Source organism: Neodiprion lecontei, chromosome 6 (assembly GCF_021901455.1).
Source record: "Neodiprion lecontei isolate iyNeoLeco1 chromosome 6, iyNeoLeco1.1, whole genome shotgun sequence".
In the NCBI taxonomy this organism is placed as follows: domain Eukaryota; kingdom Metazoa; phylum Arthropoda; class Insecta; order Hymenoptera; family Diprionidae; genus Neodiprion; species Neodiprion lecontei.
The window spans coordinates 3,097,493-3,120,902 of record NC_060265.1 but is presented as its reverse complement, the minus strand read 5'-3'; the positions used below and the strand labels follow the sequence as shown (position 1 = coordinate 3,120,902).

At 43.6% G+C, this 23,410-nt stretch overlaps 1 protein-coding gene and 1 long non-coding RNA gene across 3 annotated transcripts in view; one reads left to right on the top strand and one right to left on the bottom strand.

Moving 5' to 3' along the window:
* Positions 1 to 19: 19 nt before the first annotated feature.
* Positions 20 to 23,410, bottom strand: part of LOC107221498 (ets DNA-binding protein pokkuri) — a 97,217-nt gene continuing 73,826 nt past the window's right edge. Inside the window, exons 3-7 of one of the 2 annotated variants that reach the window (XM_015660505.2) lie at positions 21,659 to 21,759; positions 4,157 to 4,408; positions 3,372 to 4,025; positions 2,756 to 3,005; positions 20 to 2,564 (exon numbers count right to left, since the gene is read on the bottom strand). In XM_015660505.2, the coding sequence (XP_015515991.1) occupies positions 2,246 to 2,564; positions 2,756 to 3,005; positions 3,372 to 4,025; positions 4,157 to 4,373 (1,440 nt within the window). In that variant the 5' untranslated portion in view covers positions 4,374 to 4,408; positions 21,659 to 21,759 and the 3' untranslated portion in view covers positions 20 to 2,245. Of the gene's footprint in view, positions 2,565 to 2,755; positions 3,006 to 3,371; positions 4,026 to 4,156; positions 4,409 to 15,494; positions 16,745 to 21,658; positions 21,760 to 23,410 lie in introns of those variants that run through there. The other variant, XM_015660504.2, reaches the window with a different exon arrangement.
* On the top strand, positions 17,304 to 19,383 carry LOC124295220. The gene is made up of 3 exons (XR_006905135.1): positions 17,304 to 17,528; positions 17,608 to 17,910; positions 18,719 to 19,383. It is a non-coding gene; the product is annotated as an uncharacterized LOC124295220 (long non-coding RNA).

Sequence of the window (23,410 nt, the reverse complement as noted above, 5' to 3'; positions counted from 1 at the left end):
AAAAAAAAAGATGAAAAAATGTATTATAATCTCTTTAATTTGAATCGTACAGACGATGCGTTAATAAAAATTAAATGCAATAGAATCGCAAGGGTTCAAGTATAATTGAGAACTACACGTTTCTGCAACAACCGTTGAATCTTTTTGAATTAAATACATTAAAATTAAAAAATATTCGTGGAAGAGATGTGATTTGTCGTGTGTACGCTAGCGCGTGCGTGCGCATGTGCAATTATGTACATACATGCACTTCGGCAGATGTCAGAGACAGAAATTCGACAGTCGTTGCAGAGATCGGAGATACATCTAAATATCTTATACATGTAACACGTGTAAAATCAACATTTCGGCTCCTTCAAGTTGAAAGCCGCGCGAAAGTTTCCGATAAACGCAGTAAGTTCCTTTAAAGCTTAACCACCTAAACCACAATGGCCACGATTTTGCGAAATTTCGTTGTGTATATGAGATGCGGTGATTATATCGTAATCACAAATATGGCAGAAAAAAATAAAAATAAAATAAGTGTAGCCGAATATCAAATACGTCTGCGTAGATCAGATATTCGGAGAACGGATAATTATGTACGACTGTACACGATTATTGAAACAAACAGTGTCGCTATATCAACGTACATACAGCGTGTACGTTGCACATTTCTCATTTTCATGCAACTGCAGAATGCTTCAAGATTCAAGTGCATACACGCACATGCATGTATTTTTGCAATTATACTTTCTGAATTGACGGTTTCTGTAATATATATAGATCCATCTGTATCTCTCGACGACTTTCTGTGCTGAATTTACAGTTATCACACTTGCGCATAAAATATTGGAACAGAAACGTACTTGTAATAAAAATCTATACTCCTAAGTTCAATTAAAAATAATTACATCTATTTATATATCTATCTATATTTATATATATATATATATTTATATATCTTATGCTTTCATTGTTTCACTTATCACGATAACGGCGGCCATTTCATTTTGGTCAACTTTTTTTTACCACTATTTTATTGTTAATGTTATTATTATCATTATTATTAATAAACGTGACAACGCTGCAACACCCAAGTATTTTTCTCTCTACGAAAGACAGGTTCCGCAAGTCACAATTGCACTTCGTCGAATTGTCATAATTATTATCATAATAATTGCTATCGCCGTAACTAAGATTTTTAATATAGGTTCATATATCCTGTTTTACGATATTACAATCTTGTTTTAGAATTTACAACACACTGACGAATATCACGTCTGGATGGTCTCGAAGTTAACCAGCTGGGCAGTTTCGCCATTCAGCTACGATTTTTTTCCTATACGGAAAACATCGTCACCAAGCCTGAGGGGAGAATTTTTTTTCACGATAAGAAGACACTTGAATCCAAATTTGCACGCACCAAAAGGGTCCAACTTTTTGGAAATATATTTTTTCGAGATTCAGTACTTCATGGTACATGAAATAGGTAGGCGGAGCTGAATTCCTGCATAAATTTTTTCGTATTTCTTGTATATAAATATATCATTCTTCCCCTGGTTTTTGTTTTCCTTTTTCTTTCTATCTTATCCACTGAATGCTTCAATGTTGATTTGCAGCACGTGAGACAAGTTGTGATTTTACATCGTCGTGTTGAGATGGCAACATCTTTTCGTCTCGATTTTATTCCTTATCTACATTATCGGCAACACCCGTAAATCGAGGCACATATATACAATTCATACCGGGTCATTTCGTGCAGAGGACCCCACAAGAAGCTTTACACTGGCAGCTACAACGTCGCCTGTCACGATCTACAGCAGCTGAACCGAACGTGTCAACCACAGCAAATTTTCGACACAACTAGTACTGCGAACAACCACGAATCTTGGTGCCACGATCGCTTACGCTAGATCCCACGTTGCACACTACAACGCCTCGCGGGGTATTTGCACAATATTACCCAGTTTGGCTATCGCGAACAGACGAGTAGTAAAATGCGCACGTACTTCTGCACCGTTTGCACACCGCAGGCAGACGCACATATACAATAGAACATTGCATATGTGGTTGTATACGCATCGGCGTGCAATATAACCGGAGTGATATATCAGCGCATCATCAGTCTCGACTCCTCGATTGGTTCGACCCACAATATTTCTGCACACAAGACAGACTAGTCCTGTTGCAATTTACCAATTTCCACTAAACTATTGCACCCAATTGAGCATTCGTGTACAGCTTCGCGATGCTAGATCTCGCGTCACTTCCGTTCGTCCGGCTCCTGGTTGGTTTTAACGAGATTGTAAGCGTGGCTCCTGTACTTCGGGGGAGGGTCATGGAGCGGTAAGGGTTCTTCTTTCGCCTTTCTATGGTTATCGGGTTCAGTTAGAATTCCTTGTACGACAAGCGGCAAGGGTTCGCTGAGTTGATTCATACTCGACATTGAAAGATCTGTGGGCAGTTCTTCGGCCGGTGTTACGTTGCAGTCGACATCCTCGGGCTCCGATTTTATCCGCATTTGTTGACGCAGCAAAGAAATATTCTTTATGTTTCTCAGCTCGGTAGGATTTCGGAGAAACCTGAAATCAGAAAATCGGCAAAGAAGTTAAATGACGGAACTCATTGGCCTGTTGTAAATTTGAAGGAAAACTATGTACATCTGAATTTTAACGAAACATATCTACGCAATTGAAAGTTTTTCAAGTACAAATACCGCGTTGTACGAGAAGTGTGTGCAGGCTGTAATAGATGGTGAAAAAGTATGGCTTACTGATAGCAGTGACGTTCACCCTGAACCTTCCTAAGGATGTTTACTCTGTAGTAGTAGCGAAGGGCCCTGCTCATCTTGTCGTAATTCATCGACAGATGATTCTTCTGGATGCCCCAGAGACGCGCCAACCCTGGCGGATCGACGATCTTGAAAACTCCCGTTTCCCGGCTCTTCCACGCGATATAATGGGTGTATCTTTGGGAGGGGTCGTTCAACAGTTGTTGTAGAAAATCCCAGAGAAGTCGACCGTCTGTAGAGTAGAGCGTCAAAGGTTACATCCTACACATCTATCAATACATATAAGTATATAGGACGATGTTGTCTCCGGTTTGCATTGTTCCGTAATGCGGTGATCGTTCATTTTCACCACATCGGACCCATTCGCGGCATGTTTCCGAAGAGGTGTTTGTGTTCGGGACGAATGGTGGGAACCATAATACACAATATCGGTACGTGCAATAATTGATAAACAGACGTCGTTCAAAGGCTTCCAGTGAATAATTCTTTCCGATAATGTTTCGAGCAATGAAACATGCAACGAATAAGGGAGAAGAATGAAATTTGACAACAAAAAAAAGGTAATACGCAGCGAAAAACCGTAATTTATTGTACTCACTGGTGTTCGGTTCGGGTGGGTCGTTTGGAAAGAATTCCCTAGGTGACCCGGCTGGCCTAAAGGTCCCCGGTGTGACGTGCATCATTTGAGATGTGAATGTGGGGCTGGGCTGGTCCTTGAAGCATACCTCGCTCAATCTCTGAGTCGCCAGGGCGGTCGGAGTCGCCGGGGGACTGTTGCTCCCCCCCGTCTGGTTGTCCTCATCCGAGTCACTCTTGTAAACTTGGGTCTGTGGCTCGGCGTGGCCAGGAGAACCGGCCTGGCTGTCGACGGACGGTGCCGGTGAGAGGGTTACGGAATTGGCGGACATTAGGGAGGCAAGATTAGCCGCGTAGGGATTCTCGACCCACGTAGGCGTCGGGGGGTGGGAGTGGGGGCTGAGGGGATAGGCCGAGGGTCTCGTTGGCGTAACCGGACTGCTCGGCAAGCATCTCTGTAGCTGGTTAAAGTCCCGGGCGAGCATCGTCAGTACGTTGTGAAGAAGGTCACCCGCCCCGGGGCAACGCTCCCCGAAATCCGATTTGGTCAGCAGGCAAAGAGCCTTGCCGTTCATTTGGAACATTTCCATATCAAATTGGGGAAGATCGAATTCACGCTCGGCCCAGCGTAGAAATGCGGCGACGTCCTCCCGAGACCATATTCGCGGGTCCGAAGCTGTCAACGATAATTATTTCAACGTTAGCATTGTTTTTAGCGTGCACGATAAATCTGGATAAAAACCAAGTACGATAAAAAGAATAACTGGAGACATGTAAGTCGCAAATGAATGTGAGAGTGTTTCTTACCGAGGCTGGTCGGCAGGTGAGTTTTGAAGTCGAGAAGAGGACTCGGGGGTGGATGTGCACTCGAGGAGAAGCTCATTGGTCCGTAACGCCACAAAAGATCGGTCGGGCTGAAGGGAAGCGTTATGCCCGGGGGAAGGCGTGACTCCATACCTGTCATACCGCCACCAGCAGATACCGGCGGTAACTGAGGTAGCTGTGTAGTCGAGAGCAGTTTCATAACACGTGGTGGGGTCGTCGCAGCTTTGGCGGCGTCTGTCATTGGGGAAAAAAAGAGAAAAAACGGACGACATGAGATACGTGCAACGTTCGTTTATAACCTTGGCAGAGGCTTATTCAAGTAGCGACACGCTCCTCGTATTTTTTAGTTTTCTTTTTTTTATTTTTACACATATATACAGCTATTATAGATAGGAGCATCTTATGCCAGCCATGCGTCAGCTGTCTGCACGTATGCATAACAATTTGTAATACGAGCGAGCGGTTTGTGTACGACTACGTCTACAAGCTTCTGACAAAAGACACCTTCATTTTTCATTACTTTCTCACGTTGTTACGAGTACTGGCAATCAGCGGGCTAACAGCTAGACAAAATTATCAATATCGTTATTCTGTAGATAGACACTATGTGTATACCTAATTGAGTAGATTTTAGTCTAGATTCGCTGTACACGCGACGTTCCAGCTCGACTCGTTTCAATAATGCATACCAACCGATGCAACGCAATATGTTCACACCTCGCGAACGTAAGCATGCGTATTATTTATTCTCGATCGTATCACGTTCGCTAGTACAGAAACGTAAACGTTCTACATGGAATGTAACTTTATTCCTACGTAACTGTGTTACTTATAAAGGCCGTAAGGATCGCGTATTGGACATTCGCTTATTATTTGCAACAGAGGTATAGGATGCAGACTCCAGGCGAATCGATGTCGCGAGTCAGTTGCTTCGACATTTTGGTGAACAAACATATGTGGAGAGGTGACGATAATAACGAAATGAATACGCGGACAACTTTAATCATATTTGCATGACAGGGAAGTGCTTTGCATTGTACATAGCGGCTCGAAAACCATATCCGCTGTTTATTATACACAGCGATTTAAATATTTATATATCACTTTCATTCTTACCCATACCGTTAGATTAGCAAAATTTTCACACCCCAGCACCGAGTTGATACGGGACTGAAAATGTCTACTGATTTACTCAACTTCGAAAGGTATTATGAGAATTCAGAGAACAACGGCAACTCAACGCGAGACCAATCGAAAAGAAAGCAATTCCAATACCGTACGATCGCCAAAACGGTGCCGCAGTTTCGGATATCGATGCAACGATAAACGGGATCGCGTGAAACGTAAGAACAATGATAGACGAGATCGTCGCTCGATGCGGCCTTTCGCTCATTGGCCAATTTATAACGCCTGCAGCTTGTACCGTTTGTACGCAAATGGTTATCATGCGCACTTATAACGAGAATCACCTTGATGGGTACACGTGTTGTACACGCATTAAAATGTCCGTATATAACATGACCGAACAATATTATAGTTTATACGGGTATGTATATGCATCGCGATCCATAAATGCCTACAAAGTAAGTGTACCTTCTTGAAATGAGACAATAGGTCGAAGAGCAAAGGTGCGAGACGTGCACCGCATTATGCTATTAAAGAAGTTCGAATTGTATGATAAATTCGACGTCGCACACTCAGTCAAGACAGTTGTTATGGACTTGACTATACAGCTTGATCGAGTGTATAATACGGCAACACCAATGAACGTTATTCGCTAATTGAACAACGATCGGTTGTGGTTTTTTTTCTACGGCAAAACAAAAGTCATAGGTTGAATTAACATAACGATATTAAAAAAAAAAAAAAGTTTGAACCAAGCATGGATCCTTGAAGAAAACCTTATTCCGATCCAATAAAATTTCTTAAAATCCAGCAAATTTTTGCCATGTACAGTTGAGCCGGCAAATTGGTCGATTCGTATTTAGAGGGAAGTACGAATAATGTACCAACGTCAAGCAATACCGTGTGTCTATGCACAATAAGGCTAAGGCAACTCCTATGACCTATAGCATATACGGTTATAGTTATCGCTTTCGAGCGGAAGTTTAAAAAGAAAACGCAGTTGCCGCCGGCACCGGAAATCCTCTGAGACCGGATCTGAACGCTGACCTCTCACGATTTTTCAAGTATTTGTTGCATTATTTTACATACCGAGACTTTCTTGTACGCATACGTACACGGTACAGAGCTTAGACATTTACGAAATTAGTTTTCTTTCAATTTCTAAACCAATATCATTGGGATTATTATCACTGTACGAGCTGCACTCCCACGAGTCAAAGGTTCTTCTTTTTAATGTTTTATTCATGCGGGTTGTATAGACGGTAGGAAGAGGGTAGTTGCATAATACATTACGTGAGAACGGTCGATACATTACAGAAAGGTGATCGACAATGTGCGAAAAAATACCAAGACGATGCTGTACCACCGCATATATAACCTATGAATCATACGCTTTAGGTACGGCTTAGCTCTGGCGAACGTCGTCGGTCTTACACACTTCTAAGATTCATATTCGCTTGGATCCTTTTTCTTCCCCGTCAATTTTTAACGCTGGTGTTTGAGCCGTTGCCGTTTCGTTTCCGAATAAACCGAATTGCAACAGATTCGAACGTACAAGCATCACACTTACATGCATAAAAACACAGGGTATACACGGACGTGTTATCTTTGCAAGGATTGAGGTCGTATTGACTCGGCGCATGCCGAACATAAGCTCAAAGTTTGTAACTACAACACAACGAGTATAAACAGGAAAAATATCTTGGGATTGTGGCCCTTGTTTGCCAGGCGTTCCGAATTCCCGATACAACGTTAGAGTTTAAGCTTTTACCGATTCCTGGGGATAACGTGTCTTCCTTGCGGCAATAGGCGGCGTTATTTGCGGACCGCAAGCATGCACGTATATATTTATTTATTTATATACATGTACATAGATATCCATGTATTGTATAACGGAAGTACACGAATATTGTTTGTACGCTTGTATGTTATTATGTACGAACACGCGTACGAAATGAAACCTGGCGTGGAATGGAGGGAGAGGGAGGAATGAGCAAATATTCCGCACACCGAAATACAATTTTGAAATCTTGGCGAGAAAGCTTAAGCTGAGCGGCGCGGCGCGTTTTTCGCCAAGGACCTTCCTTGTTCCGTCTCGCGTCTCTGGCTACATCATTTTGTAGCTCTCGCTTCCTGGTTGTATATTTTCAGCGTATCGCTCACCGCTCACCACAAAGCACACCGTGTACCGATCGCTCGAGTCCGTCTGCTTACGTCTCTACGAGATGCCGGGCCGTACTTGGGAGAAATTTCTTATCCAACTGCGCGGAGACACGTGTAATAAGCCCATACCTAAGTAGGTATTACATGGCGTATCGTATGAACGAGTATATCCATAGCTCATTGCTTAGTTTAAATTTGCGTTAATTCGTTAGACGGTGAGCGGTGTAAAATTACTGGGAATATATCCTATGAAAATAAAACAAACCCTCCTATACGTACGTACAATTATAAAATAACCCGCTGGTAATATTGATACCGTAGGGAATGTTGCCCCGGTCACTCCTGACGTTAAGTTTTGCGGGACGGAAAGGTTTCGGCGCCGAATAACAACATATTCAACTTATTTCTAGTTATTTATTATAACAGCTTTGTAGGAATATAACGACGATGACGATGATAATGTCATCGGATTTTCGAAAGATAAGACAGCGCCGTTGCAGATCCTGCTCCTTACAGTCCGATATAAACTGTCTCGTTCGCATCGCGACGCGTTTCTCGTTGGGCAAAAGTGACCCCGTTGCGAATTAATCGCAACCCAATGGCTCAATTCGCTTTCGTTTCGTCGAGGGCACGCAGCGAGCGACGACGACGACGGTGGCGATGGCGAGGGTGACACGTCGTCGTTCGACATGTTAGACGTACATCATCGCAACGCAGCAGCATCATCACCGACGAGCCGAGCGAGGCACGTATTGCCTGAGATCGGCTACGGGTTCAGCGAACCATTCAAGGTCATCGGGAAGCATCGGAGAAACAGGAAGTGAACGGCATGGAAATACGCATGTATGGGTACCTCTCGAGAGATGAACGGTACGATATTTAACAGAGTCTCCCTCTCGTCAAGCCGTCACGTAGCTTTTATACGTCTCGCCGGATACGCGAACCGACAAGTAATCCTCACGCGATATTAAATCAAACAACCGTTAAAAGCGTCGTTTCTGCTCGTTCTTATCGTGACAAAGGCGAAAAATTTTTGCGTTTCGGTATTTTTTGTCCCTGAAACACGGCATAAGACTCAGGAATAGGAATAGGAATTGGAAAAAATTTGCCAATACAGCGGACAATAAAAAAAAAAAAAAAGAAAACCACTAAAGTCAACGAAAAAAAGGAATCGCTCCTTGAGTAGAAAAAAAGAAACCAATGATCGAATATTTCGCAATTTACGTTGGCAAGTAAAAGTCGGATGTCCGGGTGTACCAGCAGCTGAGTTACCCGGATCCGAGATGTGCTGGCTCGATAGCTGCCGCGACCTTGTAGAGTGCTGTATTTACACGTATACCGTATAACGTATGGTGTGTATATATATATATATATATGTAAGCGGATTCTTTGTCCGCTTCAAGGAATTAACAGGTACATACGTATACTTACATAGCGACGACGATCTACGCTCCAAGTTTTCGTCTATCGCGACGAAGGAGACGCAAAACCAGTTACCGAGTTTCGTTGCAATGAATTACGGGTAATATTGTCTCTGTCCCATGCCAAGACTCGGTTATAAAATACTATATATGGATTCACGGTTGTCATTGCGAGGAAATAGATTACGTTACTACGAAAATAAAAATGGCGTATTACGCGGTGCTTTTATCCATCGACATGATTAGCGAAGAAACGAACATCCATTTCGCGCTTGTCGTACCAAACAAATCGTATCACATACCGTCGTCGTATTGACAAATAACGGCGCTGCGTATGTTGCATTATCGCTACTTGTTGCAGGGACAATGAACTTCTTCCATCGGCGATGCGAGCGTCGCGTCGCCGTGGTATCGTTGCTTCCATTTGTTTCTCTTCTTTTTCTCTACCGACCCTTACTTTTGTTTTTTGATTTTTTTTTTACCATCCGTAAAAAGAAATTAATGTTTAAAAAAAGAACTCGCGTCCGAAAATGACAGGCGACATGGAGCGGGGTTTTATGATACAAGAAAGCGATATATTTCAATGCCAATGCATACCTCTACTCGGACATTATGTATTACACGCATGTTTTCGTTGTTTCTGCATACCTCTACTGGTTGTGAGATGTATTAATGTAAGAAAGTGCAACCCCGTAAGGCAAGCAGTGACGCAAATCGCTAGCGTTATACGTGTGATACTAGAGGTGAAAGTAATCACCGAGGAACAATAACAACTGTCCTATATATTTATATCTTATCTTCGACATCTTTCTTTCCTACGACCGATGACCGCTGAATAGGCTAGGCTGTTATAATGCTCGTTGATTGTAACGGTTTGTTTGTTGTCAAAAACAGGATACAGCAAAACAAAATTTAGCGTTCAATCGCGACGGAAGTAAAGCAAGGAGGTAAAAATCAAGTATCGCATCATTCTCATCAGTGTAAATAAAAATCAAGGATTTTAGACAACTATTTTATTTTATTCATCGCGAAATCGTTTACCTCTGACGTTGAATTAATTAGTCCACGAACGGGGCCTCGTACAAAAATCTTGATGTAAGGAAATAAGGAGTTGTCAGAAGTACCGAAGACCGATTTCCGCACAGTATGCGCATATCAAAAATTGAAGTCACAGAAATCACGTGTAAACAGGTTATGTACTCGATGTTGCCAATTAATTTCCGTATATTCTATTAGCTGAAAATCCCAGTTTCTGCGATCAAAGGTTGCAAAAATGACCACACAATCACTAAAGGACAAAATATCAAGCCTACACGACGTCACCTTGGACATGTTTTGCGATTGGTTCAACTAAAGCGTAAGCGCGTTGTTTCACCTTATTTCCTTACACGACGACATTATATACATCAATAAATTTTCATGGTCTCATTTCATCTCAATTGCAAAATGCATCCGAGTGTACAGCAGCGCTTCGGAACGCACGTTTTTATCAAACCCGCCGTCGGCCAGGCTAAGGTCCATCCGTTCGAGGTGTGTGAACCTACACAACGGCCAGCTCAAGTACACTCAAGTACGCTATCGTGGCGAACGGACGCGTGGTAACACTGGGAACTGCCGACGACTGATAAATACCGAATGCCGAGCGAGTGTCGAGTCTGCTGACGAGGTGTCAGTGACCCTTCGTCGGCTTTAGCTCCAGGGCACCTGTTCCCCCTGCCTCGGGGCACACACGCGACGAAGAAACGACGCGGGAGGTGACGCCGATGTGTCCCACCTACTATTTGTGCGTTATCGCATCTCGGAGAGTAGGATAAGCCGCGGTAGCGGACGCGAAGCAGCTTCCACGAGTAATTGTCAAAAAACCACGGAGGAGCTAAACTTTCAACTATTCGGAGAAGAGGAAAGATGAGACAACAAAGAAAAACAAGAAATGGTTTGCAAAATTACTTGCACGACGACAGTGTGGAACACACGTATTCGATGTGGAAAAACAAATAAACGGAACTAAACTGATACATATTGCCATTACTTATCAACGACAATTCTGTGTCTAATAGCAAAGTAGAACCCCGAATTCAGTTCCAGTAACGGCTGTCGTATAAATATCCGGAATCTGATTGATTCGAGCTTTTCGTGTCGGCGTATGTACGAGTGAATAAAAGTTTAATACACTTGCGAAAAGGAAGCACCGTCAAGTCAAGGCTTCAGAAAAATCTGGTACAACGTCATGTGATCAAACGTAGATGTTGAGAGCCGCTGATCACTTCCCGAAGCTCAGAGCAATGTTAAAGGCTGCACGTGCATGCGAGAGACGAGTAACGCTAACCGGAAGTCGATAAAAACCTCGCTCTACCCTCGTCACTCGGCACCAGATTCTCGTCATGGGAACGAACGAGCGAGCGCTGCCGGGGAATGGTCCACGGGTCCGGGCGTGTTCCAGAACTGCTTGACACCGCTACATTCTTGGATTTTTTAATACTTATACATACCATATACAAACTCAATAACCGGCATAGGCGTTACGAGACGACTCTTTACGGAGTGGTCGAATAAGGAACAACATTGATGAAAATGAAAAAAAAAAAAAAATCGGACAGAGCGCAAGTTTCCTCAGGTGCGTAGAGGTACCTTTGAACCACGCGTCTTTTAATTGGGTTGAAGTCAGTAACGTTACTTTAACGATGCATGTTCAGAAAGAAAATCTTTACTTTGAATATTAGAATTTTCTGAAATTCGGCTAGTAAGTAGTAACAAAGAAAACATGTTAAAATTTTTGTCGACAGTTCAACTCCTTCAAAGTCTTTCTGAAATTGTACGATAACTATTTTTTCCATGATGTTTCGTTACGTTAACGTTACTAGCATCAGTCTTCTACCCTTTAGCACTTTGAAGTTCACAGACGTCGAGAGAATGAGCATATTAATCTGCTGTCTCTTATAGACGTTGCGCGCCGCAGTAGAAAAACGTAATTACACGTAGATGTCCTGAATACCGATCCCTTTTTAAATATTACTTCATTACTCAATGTCTAACATCCTTCAGATTTTAATCATTTTATACATTCTTTAGTCTCCTATAGGCTGAAAATTGATTCCCGTGATCGAAAATTTTATATTACCATGATCCTGCAATTGCTATAACGGTCGGAGTTTCATTTTGATCTGTTTCAATCTTCGAAATGAAATCGCTTTTTTCCGATATAACCTGCGCGAATTCCTGCATAACTCTGAGCTAGGAATGAGCATAACAAGACTTTAGGATAACAAACAAAAAATCGAACATAAATACGACATATTTTTCATGTGATCCACTTCGCCCCAGATTTTCAAAAAAAGAAATACTCGTGGTGCGAAATTATTAAAATATCGTATTCTGCATGCTATCGGAGGCAAAATTCCTTAAAAGGGGTCCATTTTGTCCCTGCTGCTACGACGTGTAAAATCTCTCGAATTTCAGACTATATTTGGATTTCGCGTACGAGGGTCCGTTCTATCATATTATACGTGCAGGCTCGCCGGATAATCTCCTTAAACTTTGTTATAAATATGCGAGAAGGAAGTGTCTAATAATAGACCAGTCGGTCGGTCTAACGATGTACGTATGGGTTAATACAGGAATAGGAGGTTCGTTCGCTCTTGTCTGCGATCCAATTCGTAATAATAGTTGTAACACGCCGAGGAATTCCTGACCGGGTGTGAGCGAGGCGTGCTCGTCGAGCCGAGGATAGATTTTAAATTTGCGCTCTCTATTACCAATCTTACACCTATGTGCATTCATTATAGGTCACACGTTATGCTCATAGTTGCATAGTTTTCATAACACGCGTATATCGATAATAATAGATAATTATAATCTCTACTGTGGATAACCTACACCGCGACGACTAGAAGTTTTACACACACACACACACACACACACACACACACACACACACACACACACACACACACACACACACACACACACACACACACACACACATATATATATACTCCTTGGAAGTATTCTTTTTCTCGTCGCTCGCTTTTTGCCTATTTCTCCTCTTCATTTAATTCGAGACTACTTATTACAATCATTATCATTTCTTCCTCTTCCTGTTCCATCATCGTTATTTAGTATCTCTATCACTTAAAAGCGGTAAAATTACCGCTCGTGTATCGCCACGCTGCTTTCCCCATTTCTGCATCGAAAACACATATGTGTGTGTGTGTGTTAAACGACAGAGCAGTACAGCGCAACGCATTCTCAGACTACGGACAGACCGGATGTCATCCATCGCTGTAAAGCCATGCCCCGTTTTTCCCCGGTCACCGATTCTACCAGACTCCCTTGCTACTCCGTCGTCTTCAACTTCTCTTCTCGCCTCGAGTTATCTCTCGAGATGAGATCGAGGAGATCGACGGCGTTCCGAAAACGGAAAACCGTCTACCAATTATACAATAATATTACATGCATACGCTGTGACAGGCGTTTTCCTCGGGGAGAATGGGGAAAAAAAAGGAAAAGAAATAAGAAAACGAGGGGGAGGGGGGAGGGGGAGGGGATTACGGAGTGCTGCCACGTTGTAAACGTATCACCTGTAATGTCGCGGCGAGGCACATTGATATTCACCTTCATCTTTCTCTCGTGTAATCAGCTGCAGTAGTACTACTTTTGTTCTTTTTTTTTTTTTCCCTCGAAAATTCCATTTATATCCATAGGTAAATGAATGTGTTTTCTTTTTGCGTTTATCGGATTGCGACCATCCTGACCTAGCATTTCGGATTTTGATCGTAAACCGTTGAGAATCCAGCTACTCAAAGTGTGTATACAGTTAGGTACGTAGCTATTTTAATAGCAAGACATTACGACATAGATTACAATAGGCGGTTTTTCTTTGCCCGAAGACAAATAAAACCCGTCGGTGGCTGTTCCAATATCACATAACCGTATTGGTCGAGATCCGTTTCGATGCCTCTTACAACAATTAGGTGTGGAAAAGTACTCTCGGAAAGTGATTATATTATAAATCGTCAGCTGTTGCATTTGTGTGCCCGACTCTCTCGCTCCAGCATTCGATTTCGAACCGTTCGCTACGTACGTTTCGTACATTGATATTTGTTGCATGTGCAGTAAATACAGTAGCCTCCTTATCGCCGGTGTTAAGGACTGCTCAACCCGTAATGACTTTCCCAACTTCACCCGAGCTAAACATCCTCTATACACCAGGCTCTTCGTCAAAGTTTTTGACAATGTATGCCGGTAAGCCAGCCGATACGTTGTGACTGCAACATCACCACGTCTGTGATAAATCCTGAGTAATCGATCGTTGACGGTTTTAGGTTTTAGCTATCGTTGCCGAGGATAATTCCCGGAAACGTGTATCGCTATCTGGCATGGATGGTTATACATAATGTTCGGTTCGACTGCTTACGGAGTACGTATATAAATTCCGGCAATTATTCCTCCACGCTTGATTTCCGGGGCGTGCACGTAACGGATGACGATCTTACGTAATCTGTAAATTTCACGAAGAAGACAAGTCGCGAACAGTTTTATCGCGTTAATTTCGAAACTAGGCGTATAAGCGGGCAGCTACCGACCAAAAGTAAACAGGAAAATGAACTTACGACAGGCCCGCTTCTTTCCTTATCTCAACCGCGTGCTTTTCTTATCACTTCTTCCAGAATTTACCCATTAACAGTTTTGACAATTTTACACGCTGCAAAAATTTCACTTCCCCCGCACGAGTTTAAGATCCAGACAATGGGATGTAAACACGTTTCACTCCCTCCCTTATCGCTCGAGAATATCCAGCTGCGAGCTTCACCGAAAGATGGCATTGCGCGCAGTCATCGACAAAGGAATCCCCACCGCGCTCAGTGTTATGTACCGCTCTATAAATACGATCCCAACCATTTACGACCATCTCTCAAATCATTCGTTATTCGTAACGATGCGTATGTTCGTATTCAAAATCAATTGTCCAATTAATCGTTGGTCCTTTGTCGTCCAGCCGAAATATACCGTAAACAGTAATTTTATGCTACTCGGTGACTTACAATTTCATCTAGCGAAAGATCGCTGCAACGTCAGTCTTGAGTACTCTCAATTTCGGTAAAAATTAATTTTTTTAAATTATGATCAACGTACGTATATCCAATGAAGCAATGCTGCCGGAATGTACGGAAACATTTCAACGTATGTCTAGGCTTAGCGGTAAGCCCCCCCCCTTCCCACCCGTAACTCCATCCGACCAAGAATCGATTAATAAACAAATTACTCATAGTTTCAGTTATACCGTGGAAAGTTCCCGGAAGTATTGCACTTTTACTCGTTATTAGTCCGTGAAACTTCGTAGAATTAGACCGTCAGTGTTTTGACAACACAAGGTTTCGAAGAACAGCGCCACACACATCACTTGTGCGACTTCTCGATTCCTTAATTTTAATTCGCTCCGGTATTAACCGAAAATTATTTCGATAATCATATATTTGTTCCAAAAACCGGTGAGGTAGTTGCATCGCATTATTCTATCAATTGCACGTGATTCCGAAAAACGTGCGACACCAACATTACCAACGGGAGGTAAGTGAGTAAGATTTGACGAACAAAGGTGTTATGATAATTACCTGTCGTCCCGTTTAAATCCTCCGATAATCACTGGCACTTGCCGCCCAGTTGTGGTTAATATGTGTCACTTCTATGGTGGTCATTGAATAAAATCCACACAAGATAAATTGTCACCAGAAATTTGTTGTACTCGCGGTACATACATACATACACACATATATATATATATGTATATATCACAGATAAAACTGATAAATCATTTATTTCGTTATGGCACCCTCCGTACTGAGATGAGTCTTTTCTTTTCTTTCCAATTTATTTACAGATAAACATACGCGCGCGTACGGGTCTTTAACATCACTCTCCCGATAAGGTTTGAGAAGAAGGAAGGAATAGTGAGGAACGGGGTAGATAGGTGGGTAGGGGGGGGGGATGGTGTTGAAAAACTAGCTTAACCGTACACTGAGCGTAACGTAGCCAGTCGCGTGTTCGGTACAATTGAAGTTTTGTTCATCACGAATAGAAAATCGTGTGAGTTTCTAAGTATAACAACACACACTTTGGGAATACACCGGTTAAACTTTGTTATACGTTTTAAACTCCTTTGTATCGCCGTAAGTATATATCGTATCCAGTAGATCCCTTCGCGGTTCTCAGTTCGTTCGTCTCACAAACCCTGGGCACACGCGATGTTCCACATTTGAATCAACATTTATATATATATATATATATATATACTTATTACACGTAGCTCGCGGACAGCGATATCAAACGACAATACATATAAAACGGCCGTCTCGTTTCGAGGTTGGCGAGTGACTGATTCTGATCGGCAGTTCCCTGCCGCGCGCGCTCGTCGCTCGAGAGTCGGGAGTCGGGTCGGATCTCGGAGCCGAGGGAGCCGCAATCAGCCGTTCCGAGTACACCTCTTCCGTCCCACTCTGAACCGATTCCGTCTCGCTTCCGCAGCCGTTACTGCAGATCGACGATGGTAGCCGGTGCCTCTGTCTCTCCCTCCACCCGACACCGCCTGCGCCGTCACCCTCACCCTCTCCCTAGCCGCCTCGCGTTTAGGAAGTACGCGACATCAAATAAAAGGTTATGCATGCCTCCGTGCCGCGCTGGCGCATCCACTGATTGGCAACCGGGCAGAAATCTCGGCGCGCGATAGGCTCTTCCCGAGCGTCGAACGGAAATAGTCGAAGTCTCCCAAGCGTCGAGTGGTGGATGAAGGGCGGGGGGGAGGCGGACCGCCAGCGCCAGAGCGCGGCAAGAGGCAAGCAATCGGTGTGGAGGGGGGAGAAATCGGTCGGTCGGTCGGTCGCTCGGTCGCTCGGTCGCTCGGTCGGCCGGTCGACCGTCCGGGTTATTACTGGCTGCTGGGCTGCTGTTGTCGCAGCCGAGAGGGAGAAGGAAGGTGGAATGAGGAGGGGGGGGGGGGGGGGGAGCATACTTCCTTGTGCTTCCTCGCATAGATGCGTGAACGTCTGTCGCGCGCTGCGTCGGAGTCCGGGGATAGATATGCGAAGGCGGGGTTTACGCGCGACTATTCTCAATTCTAACGTGTTTACAAATGCATGCTTATGGCTCTTCGATTAAAAACTACGCGTAGATTGTGTTATGTCCGTTTTATTATTACAGACTGTTATGTTATTAGCGACGTCACGTTTTCTTTCAAGTTTTGAACATCTCGTTGCGCAAGACGACGGTCATTATGATTTTCTCATATTTACTTGTTTATCTTTGATTTGAAATTGAAAGTCGTATATGGGTGATTGTGCGTTATTACATGCATCTGTTTCATATTCCGCAATGTTACTTTTTTCGCAATACCGATGAGAAGATTTTCAGATTGCCAATTGATTACAAATGAACACAGCGAGACATGCGTAAACATCGCGCCTTATCGTCGACAGCGCTGATGTCAAAATGTCACATTAGAACAGAGCGGGAGACGGACGATGTCTACCAAATGCGAGGTGCGTTGTCTTATCGCATGCGCAAAAGTCAAAGGGTGAAAAAGGGTAAAAAGATGGAGTCACGCGTGATCTAAGTGCGTCCAATTCCTTTCACCTGATTTGAAATCAGGTACGGTACGTCGATTTCTGACATACATATTATACATAGCTGCGTACAACATATACTATAGGTACAAACACTTTGGCCGTTTAGATTGCACGTCCTAGTTGTGGCCGGGGGTGGGTACGATGAGGGTTGATCCATCGATCCACACAGCGGGCGTCTCGGCGGGCGTTGAATCAACGCTTAGTTGCAGTGGAATGTCAGAAACCGTGAAGAATGTCTGTCATAAACGCATTGAGATGCAGCGAAAAGATTCGATGCATGCTTCAGATTTCTTGGAAAACAGCGCCGCGTCGGAGTGAGAAAGAGAGAAAGAGAAGCAGTGAGCTATGGTGGACCCATAAGCCGCCCTTCGGCCGTCCGCCCGCAGAGAGGACATAACAGGTCGAACAGGTTTGTGGGTGTCCGGACAGCTACCTGTCCACTCCCCCGCCGTTGCCTTAGACTTATCCAGGCCCCGCTTAATTCCTGCGGAAGGAGCCCTGAATCGGAGCCCCCCTCTCTCTGCTCCTGCCTTAACTTCGTGACCCTCTCGCCTTGATACAGTCCGGCGAGAAAGTAGCCACCCTTTTAGTTCCGAATTTTCACTTGATCCTTCCGCACGTATATATAACAAGATCACCGTTGCATATTTCAGTTTATTTTTTTTTTCTTTTCGAAAATTACACGAAAAACAATCGTACAACTGTGTTATCCGCGCATATTTTTGTGTATTTTGATGATGACAAAGTGTTAAGGGTTGGTCATACCGTGTATATACCTATAGGTAAGTATTAGAAAGGGGAGGGAGGGAAGCACCGTTGCACTAAATAATAATAGGTTTATACCCAATTCATTTCCGTAGTACGGTGTAGGGTTGTGAATGCAATACTGGAACGTCGTATAGAAGACCGAAGCATACCATAGACCATAACTCTACCATCAGCGGAGATTTGTCCAGAGCAAGTCCTCTCGGCAGGACTTATCCGTCCTTACGGGTACACACACACACACACACACACACACACATTAACCCCGGATCGTCGTCGCTTGATCAGTCGACCATAATACGTTATTTCTATAGACTCACGCAGGTTACACCTGCAGCTGTATTACCTGAACAAATTTCTGTCCCGACTCAGGGGTTCAGGTTTTGTGCACTTGTAAACCGAAGGATTAACGTTATCCTTGCCATATATTAATAAATATTGTTTTGCTTCAGGATCGACTCGGTGCGGACGCCCCTTCATCGTTAATCGTAGTCGAAACGGACAGGCATTCTCTTCCAACGAAAGTTTTCATTCGATAAACGACTAATTATGGAGGGATTTACGAATAAGCTTTATCGTAGTTGCATATGTATAACAACTGCGTACGAAGACAGGTATATGTAAGGTACACGCCGATTGTACCTCCAACTTTGTACAAGCGGACAGAGTATTGAATAGATTGGTACGTCTACCCAATTACTGCTGCTGGTACGTCATTCCTCGTAACATAATATCCACGATGATAAGGCACCAACGAATCGACAGTGATTTCGCAAGTCAAGTAATTGAGGATACTCAAAATTTACTATCTGATAATCTCGTCGTTAAAGAAATTTGGCATTCGCCTGTCAACGCTTAGGTATTACAATACCTGTCCCTATACCGCAAACGACCTTTGTGTACCTTACATTGTACCGTACCCCTGACCTAGTGGGGGATAAGAACTAGGTACGAGGGGTTTTTAGGGCCAGGGGACAGAAACGAGTCATAAACAAATCTTTCCGGGTGAGAAAGGATCTCTCACCGTATCCCGTTGCAGGATTTCTTTATATATATGCACACCTTGCCTATCTGTATTTGCTGTATTACTTATATTATACATCTTGCGCGATAAATACACGCGCTGGTTTATGTTAGTCATCGTTGGTGGCCGGTATAAAAAAAGATAATTATCAATCCGAGTATTACATTTTCACCCGACTGCATCGACAGTATTATTTATTGGCACTATCATTTCATAGTTCTGTTCACCCTGTACCTCGACAATTGGACAAACGTATGAACCACACGGTGTATTTATTAAACGTTCCCGTCACAGCTCACAACGTGTATTCACGAGTGAGCAGTCCGCCGGATATTCTCGCAAATTTGCCAAGTGCAAAAATGCAGGTTCAACTATTTACAAGCAGACACCCTACAGCCAGTCTTGAAGTTGCGATTTCCAACCCTTATATATCTACGATTTACGCGATCATTGACACAACATATTCGTTGACCGAGTTTCTGGTGAAATTGTACGCAATGATTATTCTACCGAGGAATTACGTCGAGGACGTTGTAATACATATTACTCGGCCGTTCTCTTTGTACGCTAGTTGCGAATAATTCGATCATACTAAACCGAAGCTTGATGTTGCGGGCTGCATATTACGTTTGTAATTGCCATCCAAGTTTAACCAGATGAGTACACAAGTTAAACAGTGCTGCTGGGTGTACGATAAAACGAAAATCACACACTCATCGTGAATGGTAACTTAGTTGCAGATTGGTAAAAGCAACCACAGCGCATTGCGTTGTTTCTAGAGAATGTTATTATCATTATCCGGAGTTGATGAGACACGATATTTTCGAAGAGTTCGCTAATCAGCCGGCTTCTTCTCCCACCAATACCACCTTCCACATTCTCCTTATTCTCCTTTTTCCCATTTCATAATTCTTTGAAACGGAAGTGCGTAAATTGCAGATAATGTGGGCTGAGCTGTGTCGAGTGAGTCAGTTTCCTTGGAGGTACAGAGCCGAGACCGGGCTTCCGTTACCGTCGAGGCATAGTTCCTTCCTTTATACGGTCACACAACAGTATACAACTTCTACGGTAACCATTACTCAAACCGATACCGAGTCAGGCAGCCCGGAACTAAAGATGAAGACTCGGTTGTTGAAAACTATATAAAATACGCAGCTCTTGCCCGTCTATACGACTGACTGATTATTAAAATTTTAAATTCGTCGATGATCTCTGATGTTATCTGCTAATAAGATAATAATCTGTGGTATATTATAACCGTCCTTTGTCAATTGTATCGCACTCGCATCGCACGAGTATATTTATATTATATATGTAACGACGGTATCCGTTCTTCATCGCGCCAACAAGCTGAGTGATTCCAACTTATTGTTAGCAGGCACCGCCTTGATATGAAGAATCCAGCGCGTCATCCACAAGTGGGAAGCAGGAAAAATATTTCGTATCCCCAAGCGAGTGTTGAAAACCGGTTCCAAGTAGATTCCTTGTTGATTTGCAAACGGGAATCCCTCCGAGCTGACCATTAGTAGAAAAATTCTTGTATATTTTTCATATTCCCATACGTACCGTGTAATACAGTGAGTGGAACAAGATCTTAGCAAGTTGAAATACTAAATGAAGTGTTTTGTCTTCATACCGGGAAGCGAATAGGTAAAAATGAAGACCGTAATTCGCCTTTCCAGTTTCGGGTACACCTCAATATTATGAGGAATGTAAAATGTGACAAGACGATGAGGAACTATACAGTGTAAACTCTTACAGGTGTCGGCTAGGTGTCCAAAGATGTTCTCCGACTACCGGGAGGATTCGAGTTTAGACTTCGATCTATAATAATATCTGTATGCGTATATACGACAGATTTGCGTCGGTATCCTTGAATTTTTTTTTTTTCTCTCTTCTCAAACACGCACATTACGCTCGCATGCGTCGTCGTAAATCTGTAACCGTGTCTACTCCATGTTCACTTATCACGGCTAGAGTTCTCCTAATTATTATCAGTCAAGCGGAGGTAAGCCTTTGCTTGTACTCACCTTACCTACCTACCCACCTACAGCGTAGGCTGCAGACATCTCTGAAACGGAAATTAGATTATCCGACTTCTCGCATTCCTCGACACTTTGGTAGTAGGGATATCATTCCCCACTTAGGCCCGGCGGCGCGAGTACGTAAATGATCACATACAGTCTACGTATGTATACATATGCGCGTGTACGTATGTAATATATTCTCGCGACACGAAAGTGCATGCTGAATACATCAGCCTGGAAGTGTCTCAGCGTCTGCAAACGTCAGTTCGAACGGGATCGATGAGCGCTTTACCAATCCAACACCCGTAAATATTATCGTTTACAATCTTTGTCATACTCACAGAATAATAGGATCCGAAATTGATTGGCAATTTTATTTCATCCTCGCCCTGCGTCACGTTGACCTGCTGCCGAAAGTACGGATCATCGTATGGTTTGCCTTCTGAAAAGATAAAGTACAAATTGTACATGCACATATGCATATATATTTGGATAACGCGAAGTGTGTATGCGCGTAAACACGAACACACATCCGCACACACGCGCGCGCGAAAGTATGAATACAGATCTGAAGAAGTTACGGCAATTAATTCGGCATGCGTTGAATCTGATTGCACATATGTCTAGATATCTCATCATGCACTCGCTACGTAAAAACACACATACATAGATCGCAGAAGTAGCCGCACAGTTATGCCGTTGTGGCGGGGAGGTTTAAGTTCAGCGGAGGTTCAAGCCTCTGGGTCTTTGTTAAAGATTCTGGACGCGACGTATGCAGGACGCACAAGAATGCCACGTAACGAAGCCCCGCGCGGAGGCGCACATCCGGGAGGATGGGATGCTGGGCTCGTCGGAGCGGGGATAAAGAAAAAAAATGATAAAAATAAAAATGTAAAAGAGAAAGAACGGCGGGAGGGAGGGAGGGAGGCAGAACGAAGAGAGCTCGGTCTGCAGAAGCGGCGAGGGACGAAGGAGGAGGACGTTGGATGGAAACAGGAGTGGCGTAGCAAGGTGATCTGGTCTTGGCGGGTATATCTTCGGGCTTCCCGCGGAGCGGAGAACGTTACGGAACAGGAAAGTCGCCCGTTTTAATAGATCGTTTGTCTCCTGTTCGCTTATACCGTACAGGTATACTGTAAGCGGGTATCTACCCGGATTATTTATGATCCGCGCATGCGTACACGCGGATATTTATCGTTGTCTCTTTGTAGATATAACTTAGTGCGTGCAGTCTACCTTTACAGCGAGTGTGATATGCTTACTTACACCGCGATACATTTCCAAGCAAATCAAATTTTACGTAACCTGCACCTCGATTGCTCGTTGTGTCTCGACCGGATGCACGGCATGGATCCGTGTGAGATGTTACGGGACGAACGGAAAGTATTTCGACGGTGTCATACCATTACATACCATTACATATGGTTTGGGTGGAACAGTTCCTGTTGTAGCGGTGCTAGGGCAAGAGAGTGCGGAGCCCCTACTTCGTCGAGACAAATTTACTGTACCTCGACTAAGAACGGTAGTCTCCCCCCTCGATCGGAAGGCTGGTTCCGATCGAGAGGAGAAACGCACACACGTCAAGTTGGGTTCTTCGTAGGCTCGCCTAGGGCTGTGTACCCCGTACAGGCCAGAGAAAAAACAACTCCGACCCACGTGATATATACACCGAGGAATGCAGGCACTTGCTACGCGAGGGTCGCCCCTCGTTGTAATAAAAAAAAAAATAAATAAAAAAATAAAGAAAAAGTTAATCGTCCCGTGGGAGACTGCACGCCACGCATGGCGTAAGATGATAGCCGAGGAAGTTGGGTCAGTTGATTATGATCGGTCATCTACGAGACATACCCGATGAGTGAGTAAATGTATAGATTTATGCGGAGGGTGCCAAACGAGAAAGTCACGAGAATCGAAGGGAGATCCGAGGAAGGAAGTTCCAGCAACAAGTATGAAAATACATAACTCGGAATACTGCTGAGAGTTTCTGGAAATCGAGGACTATCGGGTTCTATCTAATATGGGTTTTATACCCATTGCACAAGTACCATGTATGCGGAGTAATCCATGACATCTTGATCAAGATTCTACGTCGA